Source organism: Zootoca vivipara, chromosome 7 (assembly GCF_965207765.1).
Source record: "Zootoca vivipara chromosome 7, rZooViv2.hap1.1, whole genome shotgun sequence".
NCBI lineage: Eukaryota > Metazoa > Chordata > Lepidosauria > Squamata > Lacertidae > Zootoca > Zootoca vivipara.
Window position 1 is genome coordinate 35957154 of NC_142590.1, and position 13394 is coordinate 35970547.

Here is a 13394-nt window from a genome sequence, read left to right on the forward strand (position 1 = left end):
GGCCTAATTACTGAGAAACTATGAATTTGACTATAACAAGGTTATGGGAAAATGCACACTGTCTTGATCAGTAACAGCACTTATCTGTTACTAGGGGCAGGTATATGATAGTCACAGCCAGAAGTACAGTTGCAAACAATGCATGATCCATTTTCCTGAATCTCACGTGTTAAACTAGCAACCCATCCTTTAAAAGCAATAATATTCTACCCACAGGCAGAGGTTACCAGGAACTTTTTGTTTTTTCTCTTTCATTAGGCAGGTGTTTTCTTACCCATGGCAATTAAAATCGACAGTTTGTGTATCTGTGAGGAGTCATCACTGCGTGCTCAGTGTTTTTTCTTAATGCGGCCATATTTAACCATACTGTATTATAGATTGGGCTTGTAAGTTTTTTATATTTATTGCTGATTTCCTCACAAAATAGTGAACTTTGAACATGTTGAGCAAAATAATCACTCAAAAATACACAGCACCCTCATTTCCAATCTTAAACCAGGCCTAGAAATATTTTGTACATACAGTCTCCATCTTCCTACTACAGTTCCGTACTTATGAAAAAGCTTCCAAAAGGCAGAATGTTAGGTTACAATGTAAAAAAAAAAAACCTTATGTTTTTGCGATCACCTTTTATTAATAGCTTTCCAATACAACACAGGATGTTTAGATCCTTTGCACTACTGGTTAAACTTCAAAAACTATCACAGCCACACTGCCAACCAGCATGGTGGATGCAAGCCCCGATTAGCCTAATCGTTTGGTTCAAAAAGTCATTAAAAGTTGAACAACTTGGGATAAAGGCACTTACCTGCTGCGTGCACAAAGTATGCCAAATATAAATCGAGTTCCTTAACAGAAACCCCTATATGATGCGGCTGTACGCACAGCCCAGGATTTGAGCACTGTGGGGACTTTACAAGGCGTTCGCCATCAGTACTTTCAAGCGGAATACCTTTAAATAAAATCACCATAACAAGGTCCAACCTCCAGACCTTATCTGCCTGGCGTAAGCAGTCAATTCTTCTCATCTTGCCCTTCTGGTCTGGATTGGAAAGAACGCAACATGGAGGTTTTTTCCCCGTGACAGTTAGAACAAAATCCTCCCGATACTCAGGCCTGATGTCTTTCCGTAGTTTTGCCAGAAGTCTGGACGCCCATTTTTGTTTGACCTCAGGTTTTTCACTTAGCAATTCATCCTTCACAGCTCTTTCCTCTTCTTTTGACATGCGTTTCTCGTGTTTTTTAAAGTATTTCCGCTTTCGAGCTTGTAGGTTGAACCATGTGTATGCAAATGCTCGGACGTGGGGTAGAAGTGCTTCAATGAAGGGATGGAATTCATCCTGGAAGGAATTAAAATGAAAAATTATAAGAAGGAATAATTAGCATCACAAAGGCTTTGTTTGTTTCACTAATAGTCACCGTAACTTACAAGCAGGCAATTTTAAGTCATCAGAACACAGGGAGGACTAAATCATTGTAGTGGATACACCAGGTAAAATCATAAACATATCCAATAACCCAATTTTCTGTAGTCACCAGGCCTCATTCAGAAAAAAAAAAATAAGGCAAAACCGCTTAAACACAAGTGCTGAAAACATCCTGGCATGCCAATCCTAATCACATTTGCTCAGAAATAAGTCCTCCTAAAATCCATGGGATGGACTTCTAAACAAATGTACTTCGGATCAGGATGTAAGGGTATAAGCCTGAAACCACTGACTTTACAATAGTTTCCTTTAAGTCAATAGACAGGTGCAGAATCAGTAACCTGAGGTTGGCAATAAGTTTTTTGGTGATCTTAATCCCAACTCAAAGCAGGGATATATTTCTTTGCACTTTGGCAAAACCTAAACATCTGGATGCCAATTAGTACTGGTATGTCAAACCTGATGAACAGTACAAACTTTTCCTAAAATGTATTTTAAAGTATCGACCTGTAATGGAATATGATTTCAAATTAGGATTATGTAAATAGAATCAAATATATGATTATTTTAATAGTAAGGAAACATAAAATGCTATCACATTTTCTAAACCTATGCAATAAAATCCTCAAAATGTGGAATTCTGAAAGGTTTCTCCGATCTTTATATACGAAAACGAAAACAGTATATAACACATCGCGAGTACAATTCTCTTTTACTTGTTTGTTTAAATGATAAAAAAGAACCCTGGAAGCTAGGAAGTTTGTTTACAAATCCAGAAAGCTATTAAATAAAACACCTAGATTTGTACAGTGTAATAAAATGTGGATAATAAATCATTGACATTATACATATTTCTTTAATTTGCCCTTTTATAAAAATAGAAAAAGACATTTAAACGTTTCTCTGTCAATGAACATATTGAAAGAGAGGTCATGGATCAAACTTTTAAATAAAGGTGTGCACACTGCAAATGCTGCAAAGGCCATACAGGTCATTGGAAATGTATTATAATCATTATGTATATTATTTCTTTGCATGCAATTAGTTATGGAAGTACCTATAGAATAGCATATGCTATTTAAATATATGATCCTGTAAACACACAGCTGTGAAATGTGATTATTTCTCCTACTGAAACTGGCATGCATTTGGAAGAGGTGCTATCACTGTCAACATATGTTTTTGTAAACATGGACTTTCTCCTACGCATAAAAGTACACATACTTATGTAGCAAAGAAGTTGGCAACTTGTTTTTTCGTGTAATTCCTGAATTTATGAAATGTGTTACTATAATTGTTACCAAAATAATTTCATATTCTTTTTAAAAAAGAAGCATCTCTATTTGATGCTTTAAAAGGTCTCTTTTCTACTCAATCAAATACAGGTGTGAAAAAAAGAAAAAACGCCCAAATGATTCTAAAAACTGTGGGCCTCTCTGGTCCGCAAATGGTTAATTGCTGTATACTGTATCTAAAAGATAACAGACAAATGACAAAATGTTACTTATTTCAGTAGAAAAGATTCTTAGAAAGTACAAAAAGGGGCCAAAACATATTGCTGAGAATGAAAGGGATAGACATTTGCATGAATGTTTAGCTGGGTCTAATATACAAAATAGACATTTCACAAAATGATGATTTCTGACACTCCCTTGAAACAACCCTGCGTTATATTTCAACAAAGTACAAAAGACATATTAGGATAATAGCAGTTTCAATAGCAGTAGATCAAAGGCAGAATGCTTATTTGCATTTTCAAAAATGAACTTTAAAAAAAAACAACCACAAACCAAATGTATCACTAATAGAGGCTGCCACTAAGAGCAAAGTAAACTATTACGCAGGATACAACACACCGAGGCCTCCACACGCACACAGAGACACAGTTTAGAATATGCTGTATAAAACATTTGTATGCTGTATAAAACATTTGCTAAAGTAATTCACTGCAAAATAAATGACCACTTCAGCTATTGGCTTTATCCTAAAAACTGTTTTCTACATTTTATTAACTAACCTTATAAGCTCACAGTCCTTCCTGGCTCTAACTTGAACTCCTTCCCAACTATACTTCTTTTATTCTATTGTAAAGCCGAGTCAATAGCGCATGGTTGAAAAAGGTAAAAAAATAGCTAAAAGATTTATGTAAAAGCTTCAGAAACCACCAAATGGCCTTGAAATAATGATACAGTGAAGAGGTCCATCACTGCTGATATAAGGACTGTTAAGCAAATAGGATTTGTCGAGATTGTAGATGGGAGGTTTACTGCTTTTTCAAAAAATTCTACCTTACGTACAAATACATCCTTTTTAAAAAGACAACCTCCAAAATCTCACTGTGAAGATATTAGAAAAGGAGCAATAATATATATCCAACAACTGAGATGAATTACAGCTTTATATTTTATGTTACAATACGGTTTGTTCAATTACGGTACCAAGGTTTTCCTGGTGAATTTAAGAAATGACCAGGTATGTGTGCATAATCACTTTAAAAGATTAAAAGTAGCCAATACAAAAAGTGGTCATGGGGTCCTTGTCCTAAGTTAGGATTAGAACCAAAACTTCTCAAAGTTTAGTAAGTTGCATTTTGAACAAGGAAGATTGCTTTAAAAAGAGCATATCCATCTTCCATTATTATTTGCCGGGGCTGGGTAAGGGGAGATAACAAAAGTGAGTTTATAAATCCTTTCTGCGGCTCATAAGTACTGTGCTTCAACAAGCACATTGCCACAACTGCACAACTAAAGTTTGGCTCACAGAACCAAACAATTGGTGTATAAATGAGAATAGGCAACCGGAAAAAGAATCTAAGCCCCTCTTCCAATAAAAGCATGCAACATTCTAGCAATCTTTGGAAACACATTTGCGCTGCTCTGTTTGAAAGTTAGTCAGCTCTATAAACTCTTGAAGCATCAATACTTCTATAAACCATAAGCCAACGTATATTTGCCTGCACATCTATGATGAGCTGTTAATGCAAAACCAGGACAATGTCTGATAAACAGCAAGTAGGTAAATCACCTATAGTGGTGTGGAGGGGGGCAAGGAGTAGATAACCCTTTAACAATTACTTTGCCCTAGTCTTCCAGTTCCATTAGCCGGGTATATGTGCTTTATGATTATGTTTTAAATCATACTAGACAAATTTAAAGGAGACAAGGGTTTTGAAACGCTAATACAACTACTTAAGCCTTTCCTAATAGTATAGCTTATGGTTTATATGTGATCTGGCTCTATATTCGAAACACTCTTGGTAGGTTGTATAAAGACGCCTTTGAATACCTAGATGCTATTTCCAAAAGTGCAATGAGAATGCAGAGCGCTTTGCAGTAGAATGTCTCTTATGTTAATATTTCCTTTTTATATGTGCTATAACTATCTGAAATATGCATGCTGTATGGTTGGGCCTACAAAAACCCGAGTACCCACATACAGTATGCATACGAGTGTGTGAGTGGTGAGGGGGAGAGTGGGCAGCTTGAGGTAGGTGTGTGCATATGTTTTAAAGAGCGGGAGATCTGTACTACCCTGTGTAAATAAGTTTTTTTTTGGGGGGGGGATAACTGGTCTGAGTTCTCCATGAAGTAAGACAAAACTTTTCACTAGATCTAGTCTTTGGACGATGTACAGAAGCTCCAAATGCATTCCAAAGGGTATGTTTGTGGCATCTGCCTATAATCGACTTTGAGGTTGTTAACTTAGTTAAGCTGCATTGTGTAGCAATTCTGGTTGCAAGTTCATGGATTATAGGTTAGGTAGCGAGGCTCTGTCAGTGACCGAGTGTTATACACACCTAAGCATTTACTTGGTCATCTTGCAAAATCCACTGTGAAGCCCTCTTTTAAAGGAAACCCACACATGCACTTCAAAACCCACACAAAGGCAGGAAATAATATTGGACGCTTGGGTCCCCAAGTGTTTCACCCCAAAATCATCATCACATCCTGCTAACTGAAGGTGGGTAGCAGCACTCTGTGCCAGAAACACGTCTTGAAATGGTAATGAAAGAACTTTATCTAAATCCTCTAGAAACTTTCACTGTGTAAGACTGGGAGGCAACAAACTTCCAACCAAGATTCTAAATTCCACAATTTAGAAACATTGCCCCAATGACTACATCTTGGGGCAATGTTTCTAAATTGTGGAAATAAATCCGAGAAAGAAGATAGGATGTGTGACTGTTATCTGAAGATTTGGCGCAGCCTTAAAGTTTTCTTTGGAGGGGGGGGGAGAGAGACACCACGCGGGGGTGGGTAGGATCGTGTTTGAGGTTAGAAAGGAAAGTTGTCCGAAGTCTCAGGGAGCAGTTTCCCATGTGTTGCATAGGCGTCAGGAACAGAACCCTTCCGATTCAGAGCAGTGTAATCGGAAGGGGATCTGGAGAGGTGGGTGCGAGATGGGGGTGGTAGGGTGGGAATCAGGTCCGAAATTATTGCCAGCCCACGAAGAACTTAAGAGCTGCTGCGTTGCAAACAAAAGGGATCGAGCAACTTTATGCGAGAAGAAACTGCCTTCCCCGCCTCCCCTTTCTCCAAGCAGGACGTTGCAAGCCCAACTTCCCAAAGTAAAGAACCCCAGGCGAACGTGACACCCGAGCAAGTGACAAGGCGCATTGGAGGCAGCCGGGGAGGCAGCTCTGGGCTGGGATCGCTGGGCAGGGACATGCAAGGGCTGCAGTGCCCGCCGAGGATCCCGAGCTGGGTTTGGTGCACGAGAGGAGCGGGAGGGCAGGCGCTGCAGGAGGCGCTGCAGCAGGAATTGGAGCAGCAGCAACGCGGGGCTCCGGCTAAGAAACGCCCGGGGGTTCCTGAAACATTCCAGCTAGCCGTGCAAAAACCCCGTGCAATGTCTGGAAGGGCCAGAGCCCTAGGCATAGGTGCAATGCATCTCTCTCTGGCACTACGTCTCCGCCTGGGACTCAAACCGTGGGAGCCGCTGCAAAAGCACCAACCACACAAATTCGAGGCTGCTGAACAAAAAGTGTGCGAGGAGTTTGGGGAGGTAAAGCAATGCAGCTCGAGCAATTGGGGGGGGGAGATGCATGCAGCACGCAGCTACTCATTGCTACACTTTAAAACAAAACAGAAAGCATCTAACTGTGTCTGTGTCGTGTGTTGCTCCATTTGCATGCATTCGTCGCCTCGGAAGCACAAACAGTGAGTATTGATTTCAGATGACCAAGCATGTAATGGGGTTGCACTACTGCGAAACACGTGCAGATCGTCCTCGAACGCGCGCACACGAACACACATACCCGGGATTTCGGCGCGACCCCCTGCCGCCGCCTCCGCCAGATCCCCCTTGCCTCCGGCAGACACGTCTGCGCACCCCAATATTAATTAAACCCTTAATAACGAGGCGCCATTAGCCATGTGTAGATACAAATGGCCGTGCAAGAGCAGGAATGCAAGCGAGTGGGAAAGAAAAGTTACTTTCCGCCCGCGGGATTTCGCCTTCCCGCCCTCTGCGCCCCCCTCCCGCCGCCAGGCTCTCCCGAACCCCCGGCCAAGACAGACAGACGGGCGGATAGACGGACAGAGAAGCCCCTTCCCCCCCCCAATGAATCCGAAGAAGCTTCTTACCTGGGTAAGACAGAGAGGAGAATACATGGTTGCTGCGGGGGGGGGTTGTGGCTTGGAGGTGTGTGAGTGAGAGGGAGAGAGAGAGAGAGAAAGGGAGGGAGGGAGAGAGGGAGGGAGAGAGAAGGAAGAGAGAGAGAGAGAGAGAGAAAGAGGGGGGAAGAGCCGAGCCTGCTTCTTGCTTTCACATTTCCAACTCTGCTCAACTGCAGCCAGCAGCGCTGATCAGCTCCATGAGCTGAACTTTAACCCCGCCTAGAGTTTCCCTAGCCTACACGCTAGACATGTCTCCTGTGCCCGGGCGTTAAAGGCATAGCGCGCACTTCCCCCCGCGCTCGCAGCCCGGGCAGCCTCTCGACAGCGCCCGGCTCCCTCCAGCTTCCCCGGGAACCTGCCCGCGCGCCTCCTGCTCCTGCTGCTGCTCCGCTCTGCACCGCTCCGCCAGCAGCAGCAGCAGCTCGTTCGCTGCCTTGCCCGGGGGAGGGGGGCTGCGGTGCTACTGCTCGGCCAGCCCTCCCGATCCCAGGCTCTCAGTGCATTACTGGGTAGCGCAGGCAGCAGGAGCCGTTTGCAGGCAGGGCTCCCGAGCGGCGAGAGGCTCTGCAGGATGTGCTTAAGCAAACAAAACTACTTTTCCATATTTCTGCCGCTTTCGCGCTCCCCTCCCCCTCCACGAACGCTCTCGCTCTCCCCCACCCCCACTTCTCTCCCCACCCCCATCCACAAGACCTTCAAGGAGATCGTCTTAAGGACTTTGGACTAAACTTTAGCCATTCGTCTCATGCGGAAAGAGGCTTTCCGAAATATTACAGTAGCAGCAGCACCCATAGAAAGCATATAGATACAGAGATAGAGCATTTTTCTAAGGGCTGGCAGACAAGTCGCAGCGCACTGTGGATTTGAAACTTTGCAAATTGTTTTTCCAGAAATCGTGCCCCAAGTAAAGCTCTAATAGGTGGGGCTTTCTACATTGTTTTGTTTAAATATGAGGGCTAATAAGGCATTAGTGCGCAGCTTCTAATAATTGTGGATACAGTATATTTGTATGGACTGCCTTGTATGAGAGCATGATCACCAGCTGAGAGCAGAGCCAAACACATTTGTTCAGAACTTTCTAGCTCTTGGCATATGAATGTTGTCTACAAAAACAAAACTCGGGGCATTATATAGCCAAGGATGCTTATTTTACTAATAATGCACAGCTTCAAAACTGCACTGCAACACTCAAGCAATAAAGTTACTACTTAAAGTTGCTTAACTTTGAATTGAGCCTTCTGTCCTTTATTCATCTTATAATGCATTGTTTTGGCACAAGAAAGGTTTGGTTTTGGGGGTTTGGAAAGTTTCCAGTCAGACAACTTTTCTTTTATTGAGTCTTACATTTTCTCTCTAGTCTTTCTTCAGTCTCCTAAGTGGCATCCTCTCTGGTCTTCCTTTCATTTCCCCAAATGCTGCAGCTTTCAGACACTTGCATATCCACAACCATTCATAAATTTAAAAAACAAACAAACCAAACCACGTAAAGAGGAAGAGAATACCACAAGACATACCACATTTAGCATGCATGACTTCTGATATGGACCAGAGATCTAGGTGTTTCAAATTTAAGAATGTTTTAAAATACTGCAAGAACTTTTTACAGGAAAATACATTGCCCAAGGCTATTAAGGGAGTAGGCCTAAGTCGCTATATCACTTTTATCTCCTGGAGGCCCTTCCTTTTCCCAAATTGAGTGCTTCACTAAAATTATCATTTGTGGATTGCAGATGTCTAAGCTAAGTGCAAAATTACCTTCAGTTTTCATTCATACCTTTTAAAAAAGAATAAAAAGAATGGCCCAATACCTGTCAGTTATATAATGACATAGAAACACACCCAACTAAACATTTGCTGGGATCTCTCAGTTTTCCGAGTTTCCTTGACAGAACTTTCTGGCTGACAGTCTTACAAAAAGCTAAAACACTGAGGAAAGAGAAATGACAAAAGTACTGATTTTTTTTTTAAAAAAACACCTTACTTATGATTTATGACTTTCAATTTGTTCCCTAGCATGCTATGTCTTTCCTTTTTTTTACTCATCTGCCCCTCTCAAGAGTAGCTGGTGGTCCAATGGCAGTTATACCTTGACCTCCTTTGTGCCCCCTACATATTGTTTGCATACTGCCTGCTCCCACAACCAATTCAGCACATAGCAGTTGTCAGATAGTCCTGCATGTGCCTACACTTAGCCAGGCTAGGCCAACCAGTCACCACATTTGCCACCATGCACAAGGTGTTCAAAATGTACAGCAATGCTGCTACAAACACTGGGAAAGGGGTGTTTGTCCTGAAACTGACAGCGGAATGTGAACACGGCAGTAAATGCACCACTGCTTTAGCCACAGATTTATAGCCCTGCCTGACTTTTCAGCATAGTTGTGCGAATAACGTGAATGGTGGCATGACTAGGCAGACAAATTAGCTGGGAATGGTACTTTATAAGACCCAAATGTCTGTAGGATATGTTTTAGCAACAGAGAACACAAGCATTTTACACATATACTAATGTTTTTCACCTTTTCCCAGTCTCACGTGCCATGAAACATTAATTCCCTCTCTCTGTGTGTGTATTCATCCCATAAACATACTGTACATACATACATACATACATACATACATACATACATACATACATACTACACACACACACACACACACACACACTATGAATGCTTAGGGAGATGCTTTATGATTTCCCTTAATTCACAAAGCAGACAGGGGAAGGCTAATTTGTCAGCGAGGCAGGATCGGGCCCTTGGCTCCGCTGCCGTCGCTGGCAGACGGCTTTGCCGTATGATTTCCAGCTCTTTGTGGTTAGGAATATTATCTTAAGTAACTTTTGGCGCCCTTCGTAAGACTTTTGGACGTGGGATGATTGTTTGCGCCCTCTAGGCAGACGTTGCATCCAAGTTCAGGCACTGAGCCTTTGCACATCCGCTCCCTCCTCGCCTTCCCCACCCCCTCCTGAGAAGCCTACACAAAAATGCTCTCACATCCGCGCGCGCCCTCTTGATCCCCCATAAACACACACACACACACACACACACACACACACACACACACACACACACACACACGAGTGTGTAGCTGGGCAAGCCACGAATATAATATAAACTTTAAGTTTTCCTCCTCAAAAGAGGCGCAAACCTTGCTTCAAGCCCCAGAAAAGGTTTCCTCAGGAAGATTCCCCCACAGAGGGGAGGAGGGGAAGTCCGTTGTCCCGAGGGTATAAAAAGAGATATAACAAGAAGCGGGAGAGGCGGGGGGGGGGGCGGTCAAATACACTTAGAGGATCCCGCTTCATTAAAAACATTGCAGACGAAGATCTGACTGAAGCCAACATTGTCTCTTTAAAAGGGGAACTTCGAAAAGTGCTATAGGCTGTTGCTGCTACCGTGAAATGGTATATGTCTCTCTGTGAAGAGACTTTCTGCCGTGAGCCCTCCTCCTATCCATATTCTACCTGGCACGCTGCCCGGCATTGCATTTGCCATGTTTTATTTGCAGAAACTTTTACCTCGCCAGCCTCGGTGAAATCCTCTTAGATATATAAATTACGTCGCGGAGGGTTCACTTATACGGACCATCTTGAATATATATCAAGGAGAGACTTAACGGGAAATCGCATTAATATGATTTAAAAACTTTTTAGGCAAGAGAGATCTTTAAACCACTTCCTCAGGGTTAGTTCCGCCGGTCGAAAGCGGGAGCTTACTCCGGAGCAGAGTCGCTTTGGAGGACCGCTCGACAACCGGCAAATGACATCTGAAGTCACGACTAATGATCGATACTTTCCATGCCATTCCCCTCCCCCAATTGCCGTTTTCTTTACTTTAAAGCAATTGGGAGTGGTCTCCCCCCCCCCCGCAAAAAATGTCAGAGCGGGGTAGTTTCCTCGCAGCTACTTTTCTAGTGGGGATTTCGCTGCCTTGGCTCTTAAAGCGAGATCTGCCTACTCGAGCGCCCTGGCCGCTGAGAAACTGGGGGCACCGTTGGCGTCCATTGCCCGGGGCGAAGACGTCCAAACTTCCGCTTTAAAAGAGCGGGCTTAAGGACTCTGCAGTGAAGTTCCCGAAGCGTTTCGGAAAGCCCATATCCTGGCCCTGGCCAGCTCTCTTCCAGAGAAGACTCAAGAGGACCTCCTGCATGGCTGAAGGCGAGGGTTTTACACCGGAAAGGGCTGCCAGAGGCTATTTCGAGCGCAAGTGTGTGGTTGGTTATGTTGGACTTGGTTTCTACTGAGAGCTCCGGTCCAGAGAAAGACAGCCAGCCTGGCTCCCAACCAGCATGTTCTACCTCTCCCAATTCTCTCGAGTTCAGTGCAGGAAGGAGGAAAGAGAAGAGAGGGAATATATTATGCCACCTACCTACCCATGCGCGCGTTTACGCTCTATCTCACACACACGGATCTTACAATTCTCACAATCCTTCCTCACTGTTCCCTACATAAGCAAATTTCACTCGCTGGATGAGATCCAGAGTTCAGCACTTCTCAGTCCCACTGATTTAAACGCGAGTCAAGTGGGTGCTTAAAACTGCAGCTCAGATAAATAACGAGAGTTCGAAGTGTTTTATCTTTGACTGGTCCCAGTAAATGAATTGGGGGGGGGGGGCAAACAAACTCCAGACGTGCCTACCCAATACGTAGTGCATACACACGTTCGAGGGATTCATCAAACGGTCAAGCACAGAAGCATAGTTTGCAGCAGAGACCATGAAGAAAGAAGAATTCAACAGGGCAGGGTCCTCCAAAGCACTTTGAAGACTTCCATCATAATCATCCCTACTTGGGAGTAAATCCCCGTGCAATCAGTGGGACCTCTAATCAGGTTAACGGGGGGGGGCGGACCCTCGATTCCTCCAAAGCACTTTTATATCTTAGGAGGATGCCCCCAGTCGCGAGTAACACTGGTTCGAACCAGGAGATGATCGGAACACACCAGAATAAAATAGCAAACAAACAAAAACAACAGTGCAGTCAGAAGGGGGGGGGGGACAGACTCACTGGTGTCATCTCCTCTCCTTCATATGAAATATCGACTGCAGAGTATAAATTTGGGACAAGGTTGCTGCAGAAATGCTCAAGGGTTTCAATCACAGAGCACAAAGTGAATGTAATGTTAAGCAGAACTGATCGCGCGGCATGCACTTTCACTGAGAGAAAACTTGTTTTTGTTATTACAGATCTCCCAGCAAAATCCAAATGTATTATATACTGTAGCTCTGTGCTGGTTTGACAGATACCAACTGCGCCGAGCAGAGAGAACTTTAGAGAAGAAGGAGGGACGAACGAACGCCACTCGCTCTTTCCCACCTCCTTCCACTTTGAATATTTCGAACATTACAACATCCAGCTTGTTCTCTTATTGGATGGCGCTCTAGTCCATCAAAGACATTTGCTACATTGATTAGAGAATGGGGTTGTCAGTTACATCCCTAGTCTAGACGCTTCCTTTTGTGTTGGGCTGGCTGCCGATCCCAGACGTCTTTTTACAGAGCTGAGCACGTACAGATTTTTTTGGGGGGGGGGGTTACACCGAGCAAGCTCAGCGGTTTTCTCAGATCGCTGGGGGGGGGGGCGGGGGGGAGTCTAGTGCACGCACAAAACCCACCCACTCTGCCTCTTATCTGGTACTGTATATAGTGCGCACACGGGCAAACGCAGTCCGTTAAACCTTACTTTGCAGCAATTAAAACAGGTTACAAAGCAAACACCTGCAATACAATAGCCATTAAAACCTCACGTCAACCACATTCTCTTTTCTGTTTTTGAAAGCATGGAAATAAAAGGCTGAAGAAGACGCGTTCACGTACCATTGCAATGTAAATAAAGAGTACGTGAGAAACTTTAAAAGGTCGAGTCAATGGGCTTCATCATTAGTTCTCACACGTTGCTCTTTTCCATAAAAAATAAATAAACTAAACTTGTAACAACTGAAAATCAGGAAGAATTTTTTAAGGTAGTTAATTACCAAGCTGCGGAGTAAGCTTTTATAAATATAAATAAATAAATAAATGACACCTTCCGAATTAAAAAGATTTGTGATGGACTCTCTCTAGCCTCTCTGTTTTTGAAAGCGATCCAAGTCGGGTTGGCTGGGTTCTCAGATTCTCTGTGTGTGTGTGTGTCTCCCTCTCTCTCCCTGGCTTTGCCTTGTGTGCGTTGGATTGTGTTAGACTTTGCAGAAGTTGCAATCGATTCGACAGACATCCCCTCCCCCGCTTCCCAGCCCGCTGATTTCCGCAATCGCTGCAATTTGCATAGGAGCCACACACACGGGGAGGAGGTCCGTTCTCACGGAGGCCAGCGCTGGGCCAATCGCGGCTTCAGGAATTCCTTTCAGTG

The 13394-nt window shown here is 43.7% G+C and overlaps 1 protein-coding gene across 6 annotated transcripts in view; it reads right to left on the reverse strand.

Annotated features, from left to right (window-relative positions):
- Nucleotides 1-7441, reverse strand: part of NFIA (nuclear factor I A) — a 281924-nt gene extending 274483 nt beyond the window's left edge. For all 6 annotated transcript variants that reach the window (XM_035123744.3, XM_035123742.3, XM_035123741.3 and 3 more), the window contains exons 1-2: nt 7013-7441; nt 809-1340 (exon numbers count right to left, since the gene is read on the reverse strand). In XM_035123744.3, the coding sequence (XP_034979635.1) occupies nt 809-1340; nt 7013-7039 (559 nt within the window). In that variant the 5' untranslated portion in view covers nt 7040-7441. The remainder of the gene's footprint in view (nt 1-808; nt 1341-7012) is intronic.
- Nucleotides 7442-13394: the final 5953 nt, after the last annotated feature.